The sequence below is a fragment of the Pogonomyrmex barbatus genome, unplaced genomic scaffold, assembly GCF_055798465.1.
Source record: "Pogonomyrmex barbatus isolate J1 unplaced genomic scaffold, ASM5579846v1 scaffold6, whole genome shotgun sequence".
NCBI lineage: Eukaryota > Metazoa > Arthropoda > Insecta > Hymenoptera > Formicidae > Pogonomyrmex > Pogonomyrmex barbatus.
The window spans coordinates 9,353,806-9,377,490 of NW_028297160.1; the positions used below are offsets into that span (position 1 = coordinate 9,353,806).

At 34.1% G+C, this 23,685-nt stretch overlaps 3 protein-coding genes across 12 annotated transcripts in view; 2 read left to right on the forward strand and 1 right to left on the reverse strand.

Annotated features, from left to right (window-relative positions):
* The window catches only part of LOC105432944 (ATP-binding cassette subfamily G member 4), a 24,615-nt gene extending 13,348 nt beyond the window's left edge, over window positions 1-11,267 (forward strand). For all 5 annotated transcript variants that reach the window (XM_011647967.3, XM_089082581.1, XM_011647968.3 and 2 more), the window contains 7 exons: window positions 2,235-2,430; window positions 2,704-2,851; window positions 4,319-4,558; window positions 5,183-5,299; window positions 5,801-6,061; window positions 8,779-9,035; window positions 10,088-11,267. In XM_011647967.3, coding sequence (XP_011646269.2) covers window positions 2,235-2,430; window positions 2,704-2,851; window positions 4,319-4,558; window positions 5,183-5,299; window positions 5,801-6,061; window positions 8,779-9,035; window positions 10,088-10,426 — 1,558 coding nt within the window. In that variant the 3' untranslated portion in view covers window positions 10,427-11,267. The remainder of the gene's footprint in view (window positions 1-2,234; window positions 2,431-2,703; window positions 2,852-4,318; window positions 4,559-5,182; window positions 5,300-5,800; window positions 6,062-8,778; window positions 9,036-10,087) is intronic.
* On the reverse strand, window positions 3,301-22,526 carry LOC105432945 (uncharacterized). 4 transcript variants are annotated; one of them, XM_089082576.1, is made up of 12 exons: window positions 22,371-22,509; window positions 21,401-21,863; window positions 19,307-20,100; window positions 19,026-19,231; window positions 18,547-18,905; window positions 15,714-18,448; window positions 15,437-15,622; window positions 15,046-15,345; window positions 14,781-14,972; window positions 14,458-14,571; window positions 14,273-14,365; window positions 3,301-4,577 (listed from the first exon to the last, which is right to left on the reverse strand). In XM_089082576.1, exons 2-12 carry the CDS (start codon window positions 21,426-21,428, stop codon window positions 4,539-4,541), a joined length of 5,046 nt encoding a protein of 1,681 aa, XP_088938702.1. In that variant the 5' UTR covers window positions 21,429-21,863; window positions 22,371-22,509; the 3' UTR covers window positions 3,301-4,538. The 4 variants fall into 4 exon arrangements, with proteins under 4 accessions (XP_088938702.1, XP_011646275.2, XP_011646273.2 ...); XM_011647973.3 differs by lacking the exon at window positions 3,301-4,577 and adding an exon at window positions 11,684-13,832; XM_011647971.3 differs by lacking the exon at window positions 3,301-4,577 and adding an exon at window positions 11,684-14,125.
* The window catches only part of LOC105432943 (ATP-binding cassette sub-family G member 1), a 9,935-nt gene continuing 8,313 nt past the window's right edge, over window positions 22,064-23,685 (forward strand). The window contains exons 1-2 of one of the 3 annotated variants that reach the window (XM_089082584.1): window positions 22,064-22,087; window positions 23,223-23,336. In XM_089082584.1, coding sequence (XP_088938710.1) covers window positions 23,282-23,336 — 55 coding nt within the window. In that variant the 5' untranslated portion in view covers window positions 22,064-22,087; window positions 23,223-23,281. Of the gene's footprint in view, window positions 22,088-22,532; window positions 22,811-23,222; window positions 23,337-23,685 lie in introns of those variants that run through there. The other 2 variants (XM_011647962.3, XM_089082583.1) reach the window with 2 other exon arrangements.

The following is a 23,685-nucleotide window of genomic DNA, read 5'->3' on the forward strand; positions in this document are numbered from 1 at the left end:
AGGAATAGGCGAATTAGAAAATAGAATTTCAGACAGTACCGTCATCTAAAAGTCAATTCGTGATTCTTTTTTTTCCATTTTCGCGATTTTTCCCGTTTTTGCGTTTATTGGAACACGCAACAGGAAAACGGTAATGTCGGTCGCATTAAAATTAAATTTCATGGAGAAACCTCGATTCGCCGTGAGCTACTTGAGAGTCTTAAAGGCTATTCCGTGATCGCAATTCTCAGCTCGTTTATATATATATATACACGTCTACGTCTACGCGTGGAAACAGAAATTTTCAGATTTTTATCCTTTTTTGCTTGTACAATATTATACAATATTATGATCGATCGCGAATAATCAAGTACGTGCAAAAATAACATGATGAAGTAGTTTTTATTATTGTCGAATACTAAGTGGTTAAATCGCTTAATAAATACGCTCACGTAAAACGCGCTTGTGTTCACGGCTAATCGCTATTATAATAGTGATTTTAATATGCACTTGATGCGAGTATCATTCGCAGATTAGATTATATCGACATTCTTCTTCTTTTTTTTTTTTTTTTTTTTTTTTTCAATCCATGAACGCTTCCTCGTCGCTTTCGAATGGCGAGAGATTAAACATCGTAGAAATCAGTATATTGCAAAATGAATCATGTACTCGCAAAACATGATATAATGATATAATCGCGATTATAAAACGCTTGTTTTGCAAACTCTTTGCATTAATAATTTTTCAAGTCCGATTTTTTTCTCAGTTTCCTTGATTTTTTTTTCCACACATTAATATGTGGGAATTCTTTGTAATTAAAACGTGTCGAATTATTGCACTTGCTGGATTTCATAACTTCCTATGCGATAAACATCTTTTATTGCATTAACTAATTTCAATAAAATATTATTTGTTTCAATAAAGCTGTTTCACACGGTTGGTTTTTATATTTCTGCAATCATAAATTACAACACAAAAAACAGAAAATGAATCTTAATTAGATAATTATTTAATATACGTAGTTAGATTTGATCATTGATGGTAATTTATACTTTATTTCCTATCTATATGTACTTATATAGAAGAGACTCAGTTAAAACAATCGTTTTTTTTACGAATTTCTTAGAGTATTATTTGCATTTCCACATAAATGTATTTTACATAAATAGTATTAATAACGATACCCTTAAGTCATATTTATTTATATATATGCCTACGTTAAAGTTTATCTTTTTGCCTTGCTTCTATAAATATCTTTTATTACATAATTATGTATTACACATATATCATTACGACATTAGATTATTGCATAAAATTTATTATCGAGTCTTCCTTTCATTTTACGTATGAAGGAAGTCATCGTAGAGTGATATTTCAAGTTTTCTATCCAAACACATTTTCATGAGAAAATATGAGATATATCACAAAATGTTCGTTCTTTTGCGATGGTCTTATTTAAATGCAAGGGAAAATATTTAAAAACTAGTTTCAAATCGAAAGCGATTCTGTTTAAGCTAAGACACGTATCGTGTTCTTCAAAATCAAACGATTTGTGTCAAAAACAAATCGTTCTGCGTTCGAACAAATAGCTTTATTCTTGATCTTTATCTGTTTTTATTAAAAGTGTATTAACGATAAACATTTGCCGTGACTTTCGAGTTAACATTAATTAACATTATCGAGTTTCGCTTGTTACATTGAATATCTTGGTGTCGAGTGAAAAAGAACGGACGTTGTTTTTCTGACGATAATTGCTGCCTGGTTACATATCAATATATATATTAAAAAAAAAACGTACTTCCATACTTTAACCTAATAATCAATTATCTATTCAATATCTATTCCATTTTCCCTGTCGTATTTATAAGAGAAGGTTGCATATTTCACTTTTATATTATTCACATCACAATATCGTAGCTGACATTTACTCCTTGCTTCCGCTTTAAACTGTTGCTGTTGGATATCTCAATTATATCTCAATGCGAGAAGAGCTACCGTGAAATTACGTAAATACCGATAACCAATAATTATCACAGATTTCAATGTCACGCTTCGTACTTTGAAAGGTAAATTAACCGTGACCAATGTAGAAAAAAAATCTACATCGTTTCGTACAATGTTGTACGAGAAATCCGACACGTCTTTCGTTATTAGCATTTAGCAAGTTTTTCTTCTTTTTTCCTTTTTTTTTATAACACTGCATTTATCCATGTATATATATATATATATATATATATATTGATGGCAATGCGTAGCGTAAAGGGGGTGAGCGGAGAGGTTCTGGTCAACGGCAAGGTTCGAGTGCCGCAGAGCGAACGATGGAAAAGGACATCGTGTTACATTCAGCAGGACTCCATTCTCAGGCCATGCATCACTGTGGGAGAAGCCATGACTCTAGCTGCTCATTTGAAGCTCGGTTGCACAATCAGCTCCGCTTACAAGCACACCCAGGTTCGTGACAATTGGCAATTAACTTCGACTGTTGCGTCGTAGTATTTTTTTTTTTCCTTTATCTCGTTTTTAAAAGACGCTTTTATGGACGAATCTCATGTTCGAAGGAAGCGCTCGATCTCGACGATTAAGAAATAATGGACGTTTTGTAAGAACAAAGTCTTCCATTGTTCTTCATTTTCTTCGCGTTCGACTTGTGAATTATGTTGTCGATTATCTTTGGATGTTCTTTGCCGCGGCTTTTAATTCTACTTGTCGTTCTTCTATGCGTAGGTTTTAGAGCTGTTGGGGATGCTGGGATTGACTCATTGCTACGACACGTTATGCGGGAAATTATCGGGAGGACAAAAGAAGCGGCTCGACATTGCCTTGGAACTCCTAACTAATCCTTCAGTATTATTCCTCGATGAGCCAACGACTGGTAAGTAATTGGACTTAGACTTTTAACACGATGAAAAATTTTGTAATTAAAAAACAAAAGTAAGTTGATACCAGTTTCGTGGAAACGAACGAACATAATACTTCAATGTAGATGTAATTATAAAAAAGATTGAATAGGCAAATAACACACGATAGAAGATTTATAATAAAAAAAAAGCTTGATGACATTATCAACAGAAGTAAAAGAAATTTAATATTTATTTACAGTACTATTAAAGTACTTATTACTATTTAAAGAATGTTAATATTTTCATTATTATTCAGGTACTCTTTAAATATTATTCACGTTTTTTTAATTCCTTAATTCTTTTTAAGTTAAATGAAAGATAAAAGAGGAATATCTTATTATTATGATTTCAGTAAACAGATTTCTGCTAAATCATATTGTGCTAAATGATATTGTGATAGAAAATATGTAACAGTTGACTAATGATATAAAATATATTTTGAAATATAGCTCAAGACGCAATTAATTAATGAAGCACATAAAAACAATCGTAAAGTCTTAATAAGTATATTTATTACTGCAACTTAATCGTTACGATATAGGGAATTACGATATCGTTACGAAGAGGAAAATGATCAGCATGCGAATCCACGCTAGGTTTTTTATTCCTTTCTATAAATGTTATTAATAATTTACAGCTTTGCATGCACTTTATATCTCGAGCATTCGCGGAATTGTATTTCGTTAGAAACGAGCGATGAATGCGTCGATTAATGCGATTTGCACAATGCAAATTATGATTTACCAATCGTAGAACGCACAATTATCTCGTCGCAAATGCAGTAATATAATAGCTAATATAATGGCTAATAATAATCATCCGCAATGACAATACTTCTCTAATACTTCAAAGTGTGAGCATCAATATCTCGGTGTTGGATTACACCATGGCGTAAAAAAGTTTCTTTCGTGACTCACGTCGTGCCATAGTAATTGAACCGTAGGGGTCTCGCAATCAACCTGTCCGGCGTCGATTTGCGATGTGTATATTTCCGATTACCTCAATCCGCTTCCACACAATTTCAATCGCGCTTGCTTAATAAGCGCTGCACCTGCGCGCGGCTCGGGAGTCTATCATCGGGGGATTGCATCATCGCGGACTTCATAATATCGTTGCAATGCCAGCAATAGAATAATCTTGAAGTTTCCCTCCGGAGAAGTTGCCCTCCCTCCACCTCCCCGTCCTTCTACCTTCCCAACGTCCGCGTCCTTCGTTCGGAGATAACGAGAATGAAGATGCGGCAGATGGAGATATCAACATGGGACATTGCACCCTGAATGCCACTCGGTTTTCTTTCTTTTTTTTTTTTTTTTCTTTCTTTCTTTCTTTCTTATTACGCGCGCAATCGGGACGCGATTGCGAAACGCGTGTTCCGAAGAATTACGTTAGCATTGCCGCCTTTGTGGGACACCGTGGAATCATTCAGCTTGACCTTTCAGGTCTGGATTCCTCCTCGTGCAGCCAATGCGTCGCTCTGATGAAACGATTAGCGGAATTAGAAAGGCGCACGGTAATCTGTACGATTCATCAGCCGAGTGCGTTGCTCCTGGAGATGTTTGATACCCTCTACGTGGTGGCCGGTGGCTACTGCATATACAGAGGTCCGGTCAGGTCGCTGCTACCGCACCTGGCCTCCGTCGGCGCCCACTGCCCGCCGTATCACAATCCAGCGGATTTCGGTACGTTAGCTTGGACCAACTGCAACAATCGGAATCGATGTTAAACACGAGCCTCTGATCGTCTAGGAATGATAAATCTCGGATGAGAACGGACCAAGGCCGCGTTCCGCCTTGGTTCGCTTCGAGACCGCGAATTCTCTCTAAAGGAGACTTCAGACGTTGTTACGCAAGAGCGGCTTGACTCATCGCGCCAAAGTATAGCAGGTGCATCGAATAAATTTTAGATGGTAATCCTGAATAAGTTTCATGTCTAACGTTCCTGTAACGTAAATATTAACGTACGGTACAATGAGGAACGTGATCGAACGTGATTTATTATTCTTAAGAAAAAAAAGTTTTTCTTAGATAGCTCTGTTTAATTAAGTGTGTTCATGCCTGATTCATTTCTGTTGCGAGCGCTTTGTTCGAAACATCAAGATAATGAGGAAAGAGTGATCGCGTGTTAACAACGTCTCGTAACAACGTGCTGGAATATAAATTGATTGCAAGTACATCGGTACAACAACGCGCGGCGGATATTGAAACGATCAACATTCACTTCGTTCGCGTTTCGCACAACGGCGAATAATCACATAATAGTTGTAGAAATAACGATTTGAAAATCGGTCCTTGAATTCGTTTCAGTTCTCGAGGTGGCGATCGGCGAATATGACATTTCGCTCGATAAGCTGGTGGCGGCGGCGGAAACGATTCCGAACGATCAGAAGACAGTCGCTCTCACCACGGGACTACCTGAAGAAAGTAAGGTCACCTCCCTCTTTGGGATTTTACAACCGTTAACCGGTGTCATTAAACATCGAATAGATCAATCGCGGGTTTATATACCCGGACCCGATTCATTTTATGAGAAAATATTTCCATATTTTTTTCGAACATCCTCGTAAAAATGCAAAGTATTCGATGAAATATTTCATAGTTATTCGCTAATTGTGAATATCTAGTTATGAATATTTCATTATAACTGAGTTTATGTCTCATTCAAATTAATATTCAAGGATAATAAAGACTATTCTAATTAATTCGTATGCATACATTAAAATAGCTTCTTCCTCTTTCTCTCTCTTTCTGTTCGCTAATGGACATGTTATGAAACGTCCAATTCTTGGTTTTATTTTTTTATCTTGCTTACGCAAGATAGCGGCAAATTATCGAAAAACTTTGAAAAATTTACTTGTGCTAGATATTACATCGAATCGCTTTGCAATAATAATTATTAGAATTGATTTATGCGTATTATTTCAGCGGACAGAATCAAAGAACCGCCACCACCTGCCGGTTTCCTGACGCAATGTTATCTTCTGTACAAGAGGCAGTTGTTATGCTTGAAAAGAGACTACACGTTGTTGATGGCGCGATTACTTTGTCATCTGTTAATTGGCGTGATTTTCGGATATCTGTATATGGGAAGCGGTTATCGAGCTAACGTCTTGGCGAATTACGTTTATCTATACGGATCGCTGCTGCTTCTTGTTTATACCGGAAAAATGGCAGTCACTCTCGCCTGTAAGTAATTAATTTCAAATAGAATCTTTAATTAAATTCCTTGAAGTATAAATATTTAATTCTTACCAACTATAGATAAAAGGAAAACACTTGTTAATTAAAAGACACTGAATATATTAATATTAATATGAATTTGACTAACAGGACGAACAGGAATCAATTTCAATTCACATTATATTATAAATTTTATAAATTTTTTTGTTATTAATTTTAATTTATATTATGTTATATGAATTTAATTATTATTCATTAAATGTTAATATTAATTTTAAATATCTTAATACTAATTAAAGGAATATTAAATATGAAATTCGAATTTAATCAAAAATATGCATACATATGCACAAATTTTCGTTTTTAAACTTGTTGCATGATATTAGATGTTTAAGCTTAATTCTAAAAGTTTGATGTTGTTTCTTCATGTAATGTGCTTGTATGAATCTTAATATATATATATATATATATATATATATATATATATATATATATATATATATACTCTTGTAAGAACAGGTTGTTGAATTTTTATATGAGAGCAAATATTGACACGACTTGCGAACTCGGGACACCGTATTATTAAAGTAGCAAAGAGTAAAAAAGATCTGAATTTCAAAAGATTCTTTTATTCTTGAAGTGAATTTATTCTTGAATTTTAGGCTGCAAAATGCTTTAATTATGGAAAAGAGTTTCTGAATGTATAAAAATTTTTAAATTATGACATGTGGTCCGTAAAACGCATGACCTTAGGATTTCTTTAATGCATACAGATCTTACGAACGCGAATTTAATTCAATTTTTACTCTGTCACGAGTCTGCAGTTAAAAAATAATGACAAATTGACGTCTGCATGTATCAAGACTCATAGTATCAACAAACTGCATAATCTATAATATGTCGGATAAAGAAATATAACAACCTTGTAATTTATCAAAGGAAACATTGGTGTGTTATTCGCATTAGTCATCACGATGACAGATTCCTATTAGTCACAATTGATATTATTGTACATGGTTATAAATGTAACCGATTGTTAACATCTCTTCGACATGTTTAGACGTCTTTTTTCAAGTACATCATATAATTTAAACGTCAATGATAATACGAAATTATCTATTTATCTGCCAGTTCACGCGAGGATTTTAATTCAATTGTTATTAAACTCGTCTACATGTCATTACATGTCAGAATTTATAACTGGACTGTATTTCCCATTCACATTTTTCAATTTCACTCGTCTTTAATTTCACGTAATTTAATTTTATTTAATATTTCAACCGCAGTGACGTGATTTAACTTTATTTAATATTTCAACCGCAACGCCGTGACTCTTCAGCTACGAACTCTTCAGCTACGATTTTTGAATTATTGAATTTACAGATTGATTTTATATAATACAAATTATTATATTAATTTTCAAGCAATTTTTAGAATAGATTTCGCTCGAGAAATGCGAAATCCGTATATCTAAAATCGAATACACCGACATAAGTGCGATACCATCATTTGTAGATTCTATTAGCGGAATGTGAGTTTAATGCGCACGCGCGGCAATAATATTTTGCGATTTTTGCAATATGTATTTTCTGACTTAGCGTGCAGCGGTTTGACTTCGTCGAGCGACAATTAGGTTTTTTTTTTTTTTTTTTTAAATCTGCGCAACGCCGTTGCATGTTAGATCGAGGGATATCGAAGGCCAGATTTCACCAGTTTCTTTCATTACTTCATTTTTTTGCTGATTTCATGTAATCTGCCCGAATGATGGAATGAATCTCAGATTTCACCTCGAGTCTATTTGACTTCCCAAATTTCATTTTTGCGTACGCGCACACATATGCGTACATGTGCTTGCGCATACACGTATATATGTGTACGTGCACTCCTGAATTTCACTAGCTCTCGAGAACGTCCATCATCGCCAGCTCTCCGGAACTGTCGTCACTAATCTCGCTTATCTTTCGAAATCGGCCGTAAATTGGCCGACGATAATTATCTTCACCGCGCGTTGCTGCGTCGAGCGTGTAATATTCGTGAACGCTCGGCGCCGCGCTGTTATTAAGCCGAGATATAGGTCAAGGAAACGTGAATATCTCTGTCACAGCTGTTGTGATTAAATTTCATAGAGCGGTCACCAGACGCGACTCTCGCCGATGCATCTCGCAACGTTCACAAGAAAAATGAGTTGGAGTCTCAGGGCGATTAATAACGCGATAACCGTTTATAGTCTTAATGCATATTCGAGCGTATTACCGGTCTGAATTTATTTATCATGAATGCAATTTATAATGAATAATCTGGTAATCTATCACCTTTAATGCTCATAGACAAGTGGATATCGTGTAGTTTAAATTATTAACTATTAAGTCGCAAAAGCAGGTTAATTGTTCTATAATGATATATCGTCGATGTCGATCTTACGCAATTCCGTCGATAAAAAAAATCTATTTTTTTTTGTACAGAGTAAAAATTAAGTGCAAATTAAATGCAGATTAGCAATAATCGATCGATAAATAGGCGATCAACTGAATTTTAAGTAAATCCTTTAACTATAATAATCATTGTTCCGAACCTAATGTTTCTTTTTCTGTGTTAAACAACGAAAGATTAATTCTTCTGTCCACGCGAAATGAAAAATGGTGCCAAATGGTATTACTTGATAGATCTCAATTATCGAATTATGTTGTTGTCAGGTTTCATTTGTTCACACCTTTCGGTTTCAGTCCCACTGGAGATGCGGATTCTCACGAGGGAGCATTTCAATCGCTGGTACCGGCTGGCCCCGTATTATATCAGTATGTTGCTGGTCGAGATACCTTTCCAAGCGGCCTGTGCGGCGACATATCTCGCAGTAAGCTACTGGTTAACAGGACAGCCTGTAGAGACGAATCGTATAATATTCTTCATGATAGTCAGCATAGCCGCCAGCCTGACGGCGCAAGCTTGGGGTTTCTTCATCGGCGTTACCACGCCGATTAAGGTGAATCTCTTCGGGACGCTTTCCTCCCTAAATATTTCTTAAACCTAAGTAAACTCGTAATAATTTAAATTTACGCGGGTCAGTAAATTTGCAGATTAAAGATCTGTTATTTTTTTTTTTTTTTTTTTTTTCCCCCCCAGTTTTGAACAGTCTTGCACAGTTGCATCTTTTCTCCTTTTCTCTTCAACATTGAGAGAAAAGAAAGAAAGATGAATTCAGTGAAAGAAATTCAGCTGAAAAGAACAGGCTTTAATTAAGTCAAGTGAGATTCGAGCGATTTATCTGTTTGTGAGTGGATGATTAAATCTTAAATGTTAGTATTTTGCAATTTTTCTTTGCGTTTTACGTTGTTAGCTTCACTGTCGTTTTATCTTCGTTTCAACTTGCGTTTTCGCTCGCCTCGTGCAAACAAAAGAAAATTTGTACGTAAAAAATTTCGAACCGTTGCGTGATATTTTTTTCGTATCTTCAGAGAATTTTGTCTTCGGTCATTATTTTACACACGGATATTTTAGTTCAAATTAACGCGTTAAAAATGCGTTAAGAATTCAATCCTGCCGTTCTGAAATTCAAATGTACGGATACGAATCCGCAAATACATTCTATATTCAACGTGATAAATATAGAAATAATTGAAAAGACATTTAAACGCTCACGTGTCAACGACACTTATTATCTCTGTACATTATAAATATGTAAATTTATACATTTCTACTCATCCGAAGATTATACTTGAATACGTTAACTCGGGAAATAAATAACACATTTCTACTTATCCGAAGATTATACTTGAATACGTTAACTCGGGAAATAAATAACACAAATAATTGCATGTTGTAATGTAACGGAGTACAATACACACGTTATATGTGACGTGTTAATTGTAATTTTTTTACTCAGTAGTAGTCACAATTATGTAAATATAAATATACAACGTTGAAACGGAATGTTACAGAATGAAGTTATACGCGCGCTGAAAGAAGAAAAAAAAAAAAAAAAAAAAAAAAAAAAAAGAAAGAAAATAATAAGAATTTCCAAATATTCTCTTGCAGATTGCGGTCTTCGCCGGTCCGATAATCGCGGTGCTGTTCTCCATTTTCGGCTTTTGCATACGCTACATAGACACGCCGATCCTCTTCCGCTGGATGTTCCACGTGTCGTACTTTCGCGCGGGCTTCCACAGCCTGCTGTACACCGTGTACGGATTCGACCGGATGGACCTGAAGTGCGACGAGTTCTACTGTCACTACAAAAGGCCGACCAAATTTCTCAACGAGATGGACATCAACGACGTAAACGTGGTGAATAATCTGATACTCATCCTCGGCATCGGGGTGCTGATGCACCTCCTAACGGCGAGCGCGCTTTGGTGCAAGCTCAACAGAAGATGAGTCAAATATACGATCCTAATCGAATATAGTATTTGTGGTGTTGCCCACGATCTCTTCGAGGTGCGACCTAGTCGCAGAAATTTCGGACACACTTTTGGAAAATGTGAACATGTAACGAGCTTCCGTCGGAGAGATTCCGTCGGAAGCTCTAGGAAAAAGCGCAAGTTAAAAGATCGCCGGGAGACCCAACGAATTTATAATTCCTGCTTCATTTCTTGGTCTTTTATCTTAGATGTTCTGAGAATGCTTTTTAGCGATGCGAAGACTGAAGAACGCCGGATATCATCAATCGCAGAAGTTTCCTAAAGTACTTTATTTAAGTCTTTCGTATTAACTCTGATGAATATGGTCGCGAGAAATGATAATATTTAAGGATTAAAATGACAAGGTTTATATAAAGTTGAGTATCTGTGTATAAAGCTATGTGACAAATTAAAGAATGGATATACATGACACAAGGTATCTTCGAGAGCGCCGCTATTATAATTTATAGTTGTATTATAATTATAGTTAATTATAATTATAATTATAGTTAATTATAATTATTATTATAATTATAGTTAATTATAGTTGTATTTAAAAACGCACTAAACAATGTACTAGTTTAAACTTTATTTAATTTGCATTTTAGTATTATCTATGGATATGTGAAATTATGTTTATATGTGTAAAGGTTCTGTTAATTAATTAATATTACACATTCTCTCTTTTCCTCTCTCTATTTGCACATATCTTGTAGGAAATATGATCTTTTTTGTCTGAGAAAATATCGTATTTTATAAAGGCTATCGTATTTTATAAAAAAAGTGTAAAGCGGAAATAAATATTGTTAATCGTCGAATTTCTTTAAGAAAAAATACTTTTTTTACACCAATTTTTTAATCATTCTTTTTTGTATGATAAAAAATCTATAGATCGTCAAATAGATATATTCACATTCATTTTCTTTATTATTTCATATTGCATCTATGTCATTTTTACATTTAAATGCAGGTTTTTCAAATCCTTATACAATCCAATCCAAAATGATCCAACTCTATGCTTCTAATAGACCTGCAAATTTATATGTAAACATATCATGTTTTTATGTAATATGGTTTATAATGTTAACCATTTTATTTATATTTTTACAACATTAATAATCAACACGAAGAAATAATTACATTTTATGAATAGAATAACGATAAACAGGATTAATTCTATTTCGCATTTATGTAAAGTAAGCTCTAGTCAGAGAATTAATTTACACAATTATAGTTTGTTTTAAAAATTTTTTTATTTATGACATTATATGATATTTCTTCTTAAAGTTTACAATAGAATTTATTTTCAGTAAGAGCATTTGAACAGTTAATATAACAAACTGACAAATTTACTCCATGTTAATTTTACAAATATTATTATTACTATATTTTATACTTTATTTTAAACTTAATTAGAAATTGAATTAATATATTGAAGATACGAATATGTTTAAAAATTATTTTATCTATGAAAAGCATATTTAAAAATAAGCATCGTTACAGAAGGATTATTTCTATCCTATTAGTAATAACAGTGATAACAATAATCGCAGTCTTGTTCGTTACTCGTATATTAACATAACTCTTGAGATATTTTCTATTGTTTATTATATTTTTTCATACAAATATATAGGTGCCACACGCAAAAGTAATATTGCCATCACAGCAATTTCTACAAGGAAGGTAATACTGTTCTTACTAATTTGCTCTGTCTTGTAACTTTAAGTAATAAAACAGAATAAAAATAGCGACTAGAATTAAAATTAGTGAAAGACTCAACAGTATATAATTTCAACTGATTACACGGAAATAAAGTAATTTACATCAAATTTACTTTATATAATATTGCATGTATAATATGAAACTGCATGTTTAGTACCTCTATGTATGTAAATTTATTATGTACATTATTTATTATTAATTTCTTTTGTAATTTAAAGTAATTCGAACAAATATCTTAGATGATATAAAATTGCCTCTATAATATTCTCGTTGCGGTATATCGTATCTTCATCTTCAATGTTTTATATCCTAAATATTTTTTTTAATGATAATAGCAATAACAGATCTTTATTTTTACTTCCTTTTCTCGAAATTTTGCAATTTTTTTTACTACTCAATTGGATGGATTCTACATCGTGATGTTGATGAAAAATAAATAACTCATGGAAATTATAAATTAATTCAAATGTTGATATTCATGAGCAATTGGTGAATCCTTTCAGTATTTTTCGGCGCTGATCTTGAACATAAAAACTTGTAATACAATTATAATACATTACAGCTGTTGACATCCATTCTTAAAACAAAATAAAACTTATGCGCGCAGCTAATCGCTAAAATCGTGTCACATTATTACCTACCATAAAAAGTATGTTTATATAATACATAAAATTAGATAAATACATAAATACATTTAAAAAATATATGCATTTTGATACTTATTTCTCACGTAATTATGCTTTTTTTCTTGATTCAATTTGAGAAATATAAAACATCACATATATGAAATGTGGATCATTTCAATTAATGGACAATTTCATGATTCAGCAATACTCAAGTATTGACAGCAAAATATTGAGAAATACATCACCAATGCACAGTTTGTTTACAATAATCCACAGTCTCAACGAAAAGTATTATAATAATAAATTTATAAAAAAGTTTTGCAAAAGCTTTTTTTTTAATAACTATTGTAATTTTTTTTTCAAAGAAATATAGGAAATGTATGTGTGTGTGTGTGTGTGTGTGTGTGTGTGTGAGAGAGAGAGAGAGAGAGAGAGAGAGAGAGAGAGAGAGAGAGAGAGAGAGAGAGAGAGAGAAGAGAATGTAACTATAAAAGTTCAGAGAATTTTGTTCGGATCAAATGCATAAAATTTTATTCCTCTAAATAAATTTTTCTTGAACCATTATTTTAACGCCTTTTATATGATTTAATCAACTTCAAGCAAAAGATTATACAACATTCTTATTCAAGAATATCAATACTTTTCATTGGTGCTGTCAAAATACGATATTAGGTACGCAAGTATATATATATATATATATATATATATATATATATATGCACATATATGTATATGTATGTATATATATGTATGTATATATATATATATATATATATATATATATATACACACATATATGCATATTATATATATATATATGTATTCGTGTGTGTGTGTGTGTATATATACATACATACATTAATCCTAATATTAACATAGTTAACATTAATAAAAATAGTCCACATTAAATACGGTATAGACACGAATATAAAATATATTTAGACAATTACATAGTGACAATACTGTTAACTAATAATTTAACATCAAAGAAAGTTAAATGTAATTATAATCTTCATCGTTGAAAACATCGGTTAACTAAAACAGAAATTATTGGATATAAGGAAAAAGTAAAGTTTCTATACCGTTCGATTAGTCCAAAATTGAGTAGTCGAGAGAGAAATTGGGAGAATCGCGATTATAAAATATAAATTTTCATATCTATTATTTACAAAAGGGTTCTATGCTCCCTTCACTTAATAATTATTTACATTAAAATGTTATATTGCTACTCAATCATAATTTTTCGATTGTTTCACTTTTCTATGCGCCTCTGTTTCACCTTCTGTGCCATAAAGATGAGATCGATGCTTCATTTCAGTTGCAACAGACTTTAATAAACCAACAGAGAAACAGAAAAGCAAACATAAGAATAACGTAGATAATAAAAAGACGAAAGATAATCAAATAAAGAGAATAAGCCACATGAATGATGCAATATGATATTAATTTGATGATTAATTTATGACTAAACTCACCAAACGAGAACGCACTCTTTTTGGCATATCTTCTTGTAAACTATAGATTTCATTGCGTTTTAAAACGAGTTGAGAACCATCTTCGAAAATCACCTAAAAGAGAAAAGTTATTACAGATCATAATTAATAACTGGATAATGCAAGGAACAAATTAATCTTTAGATTCTGATATTAAAATTACTTACAGTAAACATTATCCGATGATTTGTACCTTCGAAAACACCGTTATATGTTTGACCGTCTGTCCAGTTAACTTGTACTGCGGCTCCGAGTGAAGGTGTATTTCCAGGATCATAATTCTAAATAAATCAATAAAGTAAGACATAGAACATGTTTCGAAGAGTATGTAAAAAGAGTATGTAAAAAACAAAAGTAATTTTAAAATAAATTTTAATTTTTGATCATAAAAAAACTGGCAGATCTTGGCTATGTGTGTACGTGCGTGCGTATATGTGTGTTTGCAAAGATTGAATTAACAAAATGAGAAAAATTGTTGTAATTCACTTACAATTATATCTGAGGGATACAGATCATCACTGAAGCTCTTATCGTCAAATGTAACCATGTAAAAGAGGATATCTTGGATAGCTTCTACTTTGGCTTGATAATATCGGGCGTTACGATGCTTCGCCCAGACAGTCTCCCCTTGGCGTATCTGCGGGATCTTTTCCTTGCCCTCGTCGTGTTCGTTACACGTTACCTGCATGGCGCAAATAATGTTAACACTTATAAACTTATAGCAATCATGTCTTACAATTAAAGAAATATTATACCTGTAACTCCTGTGAATTGTACACCGGTATAGTATACGTAGCGCCTGCTACGAGACCGCAAGATGGATGGAACACATTGTTGCATTGGTTACACTTGAGACACGCTCCATTTTCCTGTCCGCAGAAACAACATTTTTTTTGCAGCACATCCGTCATAAGTGTTAATACGTTGATAGGATCTTTATTTATGGCATCTTTGAACGTAGCTCCTGGTATCATAAGCGTGCATAAGATGTGCGCCCATCTACTGTCACTGGTGCGCTTCAGAGGGCCGCCATACATTGGACACAGGCAACATATCTGAAATAAAATATTTGGAATAAAATGAGATTAGACGAGTACGAACTTGAGCAGCCTGAAGAAAAAAGAATTAAATTTGTTAAACACACACCGCATTTTTCCTAGCACCACATTTACATCTGTCGCACGCCCAGTCTTGGATATCCGCTGGTAGTAGCGTTATACCATAACAAGATGCGTGAACAGTTACGTGACACTCCCTGCATCGTAACAGTTTGTTATTTTCTGGCTCCACAATTTGCTCCTTGGAATTTGCCAAAAAAATACTGGACGATACCTAAATCATACGAATCATTTTTTCAATATGTATTCCCGCATAATTTCTGTCGCGTGCATTTAGAGAGAAATCAATTAATAATTACGCTTACCCATATGGGTGTACTATCAGGTAACATAGTTGATGTGCAATATTTCCAATCAGGTGGCATCATTCTACTGCTTCCGCTTGTACATGAGGCAAAAGTAGCGCATACTGCACAATGAGAGACCTGAGCGCTCCAATAATCATTGAACGCTTTTAGCAGCTCAATATTTGGCATCTTCGGAAAGATCATCTCAGAAATGTGCCCTGGTATCATTGATGCTAGCTGAGAACTACAGAATTGTGATGTATCGGCAGGCTGTGTTGACTTGAATTGATCTTTCGTAGTTTCGGTCGCAGGAGCAGCAGCCGTAGGTACAACAACTGCAGGAGTAGTTGCAGAAGCAACAGTCGTGGGAGCAACAGTTTCAGAAACACTTATTGTAGAAGCAGTATCAATGGCTGCGGAAGCAACTTCAAGAACAACATCCATAGAAGCAATGGTCGTAGAAGCAATGTTCGCAGAAGCCATTGTTGCAGGAGCAATAGTCGTAGGAGCAATGGACGCAGGGGCGGTCGTAGGATTAATAGGATCCAGAACAATATCAATTATGTCAGGAGTGACAGTCGTAGGAGCAAAAGTCGCAGCGGCAAAAGTCGCAGGAGCAAAAGTCGCAGAAGCAAAAGTCGCAGGAGCAATAGTCGATTGCTTTTTTCTCGTCGTAGCTTTTTTTTCTTTGGGCTTTTTTCTTGATATAGATGTTCTACATTGTTTCTTAGGCATAGGGCAGATATTATCTTTCTGTAACTGTGTCTTATTGTCAATTATATTTGAATGCTCGTCTTCATTTTGATTAGCTACAGCCGGTTTTTTCTTCGAAATCGAAGCACGATTGTTCGAATGCGATGTGTTTATTCGTGTAATTGTAAGTCGTGAAATGTCATTTGTATCAGACAAAATCGGCCGTATCGATGTATCGATAAGATTGTTAATTTGAGTTGCAACAGAAATACTCGTAACAGATGATTGGGAAGTGTTACTTGAAGATTCATTATTACTCAATTTGTCATTCTTTGCTGACTTTCTACGTGATGTATGCCCTTTTTGCGTTCTTGGCCGCGACGCGCTTTTGGTAACTTTCGGTGTACTTTGTTTTAAAAAGTTTGTAGGCACAGATAAAGGATCAGTATTTATCGGCATATCAGGATATTCAGTATTTTTCAGAAGCTTAGAAGGTGAATATTGATTAATGATTGGTGGTGAATATTTTGATACGTTTGTCTTTGATATCATCAAAGATGAATTCCTAAATCCAGGAATTTGCATAGCTTTCTGCTTATTTATTGTAGATGCTTTAGAAGCATTTGAATATGAAGGATTGCCTTGCCATAAATTCTGTGCACACTCCTTGGAATCATCGATCATAGGAGATCTTACTGGGATTTGAAAAAGCGAACTATGTTGATTGAACGGCTGGGGCACATTATTTTTGGAAAAACCGGAACTATGTATATTAGACATTTGAAAAAACACTGGAATTTCTAACGACGGTGGAGTATTTTTAGCAGCGCTATTGTTTTCCGTAGACTGCATTTCTATTTCATTTTCCAAAATTGGTGGATTTTGACAGAGAGATGGTACGAACAATACATTTGAACACCAAAGCCTGGGTCCATTTTCCACAATTGGATGCAATCCTTGCTGTTTTTCAGCATTTTCTACTTGTGGTTTTGGTATTTTAATTGATATATCAGGTCGATACATTAAACGAGGTGCTTTTAATAAGCTTTCTTTAGGAGATTTAGTTTTTATCGATTCGTTTTCTGTACATATCGCACTTGTAGACATCGTAGTATTTTTATAATTTATTGTAGATTGTACTGTAGATTGTTTCAGATGAGTGGCTACGGCAGCTTTTGAATTTTCGTTCTGATATCCAGAATTCGAAGTTTGTACGGTAGCGTAATGATTTTTTGTAAAATTGGAATTTGTAAATATGTTTGTTGAATCACTTCTATTATTCGGCAACGAACAAATAACTGGATTACTCTCTACTGCAGTATTTGTTAATCTTGTCGTATCATTAGACATATGATTTATTAATTGATTAGTATTAGTTATATTCTTGGATAATTTCTTATTGAGTTCGTCAACAAGCATAACTACTGGTGTTACTGATGTTAACATATTTCTTTGGTTCTCGGAAATATTAATATCAAAAGGCGGTAATTTCTTTTTACATTGAACACTGGCATCTGAAGTTGATATAGAATCGAAGAGCAATACATCACGTTTACGTTTACTTTTAGACACATGTTTTGGTTTTAATTTTTTTTCACTTGGTTTTAATTTTCTTTCACTATGCTTTGAATGCTTCTTCTTCTTTTTGGAACATTTTTCAATAATTTCTGGAGGATTCAAATTCACTTCTGGAGGTTTAAAATCCGAAATATTAAAATCTGGAGAATTAAAATCTGAAGATTTGTCGTCTATCTTTAAAGGATCAACAGTATCATCTTCTATAATTATCTTGTCATTATAACTGCCCTGAGGTATATGAATTTCTTCAATATTTTCTTGGGACACATATTCAAACGTACTTTCTAAGTTTTCTTCTTCTTCAATTTTCACTTCGGTTTTAATTATATCATCTATAACCTGTGTATGAATTTTGCTGATATCCTTTTTAGATTTTGATTCAGCTTTTGATTTCTTTTCTTTTTCTCCGCTTTGCTTTTTCTTTCTTTTCTTACTTTTCTTACGATTATAACCGTCATCGTACACGGTTGCTTCATCAACATCTAAAATAAAAGTATATAATTAGTAAATTTTGCGAATAACACAAGATGCATAATAGCAAAAGTTACAATAACAGAAATAGAAATGTACAAGGTTTTACCCATTTCTCCTGCTTTCAACCAGATATCTTCTAGAACCTCTAATTGTTGTTCGTCCGGTGGTTCCTCTAATACATCTTCAAACTCAAGATCTTGCAAGGCCTTTTTAACATCCGGTGGGATATCCGCTCGGTTCACAAGTTCTTCCATATTAACACTAGGATTCGTACTTATAATGTTCTTCTTCTTATGAATCATATGTCGTTTACTTTTTGGTGCTGCGTTCAAGTAACTCTGTGGTAATTCACCGTTACTACTACTACTACATAATAGATCCATTTGTGAAGGCATTGGCGCGGCAGTTTGCCTAGGATCCTCTGGATGGGGACCGATATCTTCACCACGTAGCCACAATTCATACCTACATTATCAAAAAATCGATTATAATAAATATCTGACGTAATTGACCATATTGTTTAGCGGGAAAAATCATAAAATTATTAAACGATTTTTAAATAAAGCTCACTTAGATCATATGTACCTTTCTGGTTGAAAACGTTTTACAAAAGTATCCATAGATATTTTAACCATATCTTTACTGCAGGTACATTGCGTAGCTCTCTTTCCATATTCTACCCATCTAGGCGTTGCAAAATTGGTGGATTCGGCGCAATTGAACCCGTGATTAAAACCAGCATGATAACCGTATGGAAATGTAATCATTATTTCTCCAGCCTCTTGCGTTATCTGCGAAAATGAAGGTATGAGATAGTCCGAAGAGATTTAAGATGTCGTAATTAGCATAAGTGGAAACAAACTTACCTTGTTACACGGAATAGAGTACTGCCTTAGTATCTGGGGAGATATCAGAGACATTTTGTGGCGCAAGAAGGCCGGACAACTCTGATAGCTAGATGGAAAAAAGCCGCTGGCAAGCCTCTCTAATCTACGGCCGTGTTCCGGAGGTATAGCGTACCACGTTTTCGGCGCGCCAAAGTGTAAATAATTTATAGAATAAAGGTCCATGTCCTCCGTATGCCAAGCGAACGTAGTTTTCCACATTCCGAAATACAGGTAAGCCGTGTTGACGCCATCGATGGATATACCGTAATCCTTGTTGACGTAATCCAGAATCGTTCCCAGATGATTGATGTTCCACTCTTTCACGTCCGGATCGGTTAATGAACCAGATACATCTGCGCCGTAAATCGGCGCTACGTACGTTATGTTCTTCCAGTACTTCCTCTCCAAATCCTCATAATCGAAGTGACGAGGAGTGGCATAACGATCGGAATTGGCTAGTTTACTGTACTCTTGTACAGTCATCGATTTCTTTTGGATATTAATTTGTTGATAAAGCCCCTGTTTTCCAGTGACAACTTGGCAGATCGGCGCTGGAATGGTGAGATCTAGCTCATCTAGATCGTAGCCTTTTTTCCTCGGGATCCATTCGGGCGGTGGTATCACTTTTGCCAAACCAGCCTTATGAGCTCCCTGGCTTTCCATGTATTCCACATATTTCGTAAAATCTTTGAACTCTTCGTATGTCGGTCTGAAGACCTGTATACGAGGTATCCCTCTCGAATTATTATTCGCCATCGCTGAATCTGTAATAGCTGTAAATCAACATTATTTTCGACAATATTCGGGATGTAAAAACTTCTAATTTTTTTATAATAATATTATTAGTATTAATAAAAATACATTTTACATTTCCATTTAAATTATCATTAATCATATTTAATTATTAATTACAATTAAGTAATCCACGTTTTCTAATTTACTTTATAGCATAAAAACAAAGTCTTTTGGAAAAGGTAATATTTATATCTCCTATGCTTTCATGATCAAAAACAATAATTTTATAAATGATACATAACTCTTTGTGTTTAGGGTTTAGAAAAAGAAATAGGAAAATGAGAAAGCCTGATAAAAGATAACTAGGATGACTCTTTAGTTAAACTCCTTAATAGAAAACAAGAGATAATACGCGTAAAAATTTATCACATTATCAAGAAAAATAAAATATTAATGTCTTATGAATATAAAACGAGATAGTTGGAACTTTAAATATTTCAATCAAATCATAATACATAGATGTGTTGCGCGATAACACGGTGCAGCACAGATAAAAATATCAAAATTATGAAAATTAGCCACATAATTATAAAAGTAGAAACATAAAAAAATAGAAACTTTTTTTTCAACTAAATGACAGAGTTATGTCTAAGTGGAAAAATCTGATTAAAATTTTATTCAATACATTATAGAACTAGTTTTACTAGTTTCTGGTTTTCAATTAAAAATACAGATAAAGCATTAACATGCATTTTAAGCAGATTCTATTTTTGTTACAAAATATATATAGTATCTCAAAAAATATTAATAAAGAAATTAATAAAAAACAATGTATTTTTATCAATTCTAACTTAATAATTCTAATAAATTTTCTTAAAAATTAAAAAAAAATTTAGTGTATATATATATATATACATACACATTTATGTTTTACAATTTTTAATTTGATATATATATTATTTTTTTATATTTTATATATATATATATATATATATATATATATATATATATATGTTCAATTTGCTCGATATCTATAATTAAAAATCTCCCTATCTATTAATTTTTATATTTCATATATACTTCATAATATTTGTAGTAACTTAAAATCTTATTTATAATTTTTATAAATTATATATTATTATTTATTATTTCTGTTTCTTGCAATTAATTTCAAAGGATATTCATGTCCAAGTTTTCACTATCCATTAGAAAAAATGATAAAAACTACGTTATTTCAATTATACCCAAGAAATATATCCTTTTCAAGGAACTCCTATTATATAGCTGATTCATTCTTATCGCACACAGAAAACACATAGAGAATTTTTATGTACCTACCCTTACTTCTTTTTCTCTTTCTGTTCATTATATTATTGCAAGATCGATTACGATATTTTTGAGATTTAATCACAATTCCGAGACTAATCCTTAACTAGAGAAAGGTAACAGTTTGTTATATCTTTTAATAACAAACGTCGCGATTTCTTTTTATCGAGATCCTATTACGTCATACCCCAGTCAATTAAATTTTTGCTCCGATTCGGCGCGGCAGCGATTGTTAATGCAGCGTTAACAAGTGTCGACGTTACAAATATTACTCGCGTCAAGTGATTGATGTTCCTCACGTCGCGTCTCATTCAGCCTCGTCAGGTATTCCTGACGCACGTGACGAATCGCACGCGCGTTCGAGTGCTAAGCCATGTGCGACTTCTTTGCGTAAACAAACAGCGATTGCATCAGGGAATAGAAGGCTTCCATAAGAGATTACGCGGACGAATAAGCAGTTGCGCCGATCAGAAAACTGAGAAAGAAAAAAAAAAAAAGTGAGAAAATGCTGAAAATCAAACACGTGGTTTTTCCAACGACTTTCGTAACGGGAAAGATCGCAGCACTAGGTTCGAGGCTTATGAGCACGCGCGCGGGGCGGGAGAGAGAGGGTGCCACCGACGATGATGGTGATGGTGGTGGTGGTGGTGGTGGTGGTGATGGTGGTAGTAGTGGTGGAAGGAGTCTATAAACAAAATGGTAGTTATCTATTGTTGCCAGAGGAACCCCCTCGGGTGGAAGCGTTTTCGTGGCGGACGATGCGTCCGACGTGACCGACGATCCGAGCGATCCTTTCTCATTATCCGGTCGTACATGTACGCGTGCGTATGTGCGTGTCTGGTAGCGTCTGCGGGGCGACGAGGAGAGTCACGATCGTGACTCGCCGCGAGCTCGCGGAGGCATCGCGCGGGGAGCGAGATAAATCACAGGCAGACACGAATTATCCGGATGAGAGGGAAGAGGGAAACGCGCGGTTACTTACACGACGGCCTGGGGATCACCTCTCCTGTATCAGTACCATCGTCCGCACGGTCCCGTCTTGGATATCACGGCTCCTCTTTGACACAACACGCACGCGAATTCTCGATGCTGTAAGCCGCGCGTCAATCGTACGAGTACAAACGAGAGGTGGCGTTCCAGCTCAAATTCCAGATTGGGTCGCGACGACCGTGGCGCCGCCTGCCTGCGGCGTGCACGATACTAATTTTTGGCGTTTGTCACGTACGCCACCGCCGACGGTCAGTTGGCTACGCGCATTCAGGATGATCGCTGCAAAATTCCGCGGGGAAGGCGTAAAATTCGAGAGATGGAAAAATTTTTCACGCGACATTTGATATTCGAAAAGCGATTCGGACGACTTTGATTCGCTCGATCGAATCGATTCAGCCGACAGAGTTGCGCTCGCGAACGAAGTTTCTAGCCGTACACTTCGACATTTCGTTGTCTTTTCTCTTCCGCATATCAAACGAAAACATATAATAATCACATTCGTGTTTATGAAAAAAATAATAAAAATATTATTTGAAAAGTTAATTAACTTTTTTCAAGGAAAAACCATATCCAACTTAACTATTTTTTAGCGTTAAACTACAATTACTACAAAAATGAGATCGGACATTGAAGTTCAAAATGGTGGATTTAACATGGCGGATGTGAAAATTAAAATATTCAGATTTCATTAAAAATTTATATTGGGTCATTGGGTCTCAAAATTGCAAAAAAATAATATTTAATTAAAAAGAATATATATATATATATATATATATATATATATATATATATATATATATTTAAAATAAATTCCATTTGAGCTTAAAAATACGATATTTTTCAGAAATATGATTTTTCAACTTCCAAGGATATATGTTTCATTAAACGATAGATGCTTCCATCATGGAATTAATGAAATTTGGTCAAAATTGGCCTTCGAATGAAATAGAAGATGAAGGTGAGGGTCTATAAATAGGTCTATAAAACCGTGCTTCATGCCAATCCATATTTCTTCCCCACTCTTTTACAAACGCAAAGATGCTTTTTCATGCTATATTAAAAGCGTAAGAATTAAACGATTTCGAGAATGTTCGGAAAATACATAGGAAAATACATACGCATTCCTATGTTACATGCTCGTAATACATAGGAATACATAGGAAAATACATACGCATTCCTATGTTACATGCTCGTAAAGTACATAGGAAGAAGGAAGATGAAATGACTACTTTTGAAGATTTGCCGATTTTTTTTAATTTCTATGAAAAATAATAATTTATCTATTTTTTCAAATTTACTAAAACTT

Excerpts from the sequence above, each read along its gene's own strand:
- LOC105432945 (XM_011647971.3), bottom strand. The coding sequence starts at position 21,428 with ATGAACAGAAAGAGAAAAAGAAGTAAGG. Across the intron at positions 20,101-21,400 it reads AAAGAGAAAAAGAAGTAAGG|CTATTACAGATTCAGCGATG; the intron begins GTAGGTACATAA and ends GTTGATTTACAG. Across the intron at positions 14,572-14,780 it reads TGTATCCCTCAGATATAATT|AATTATGATCCTGGAAATAC; the intron begins GTAAGTGAATTA and ends TGATTTATTTAG.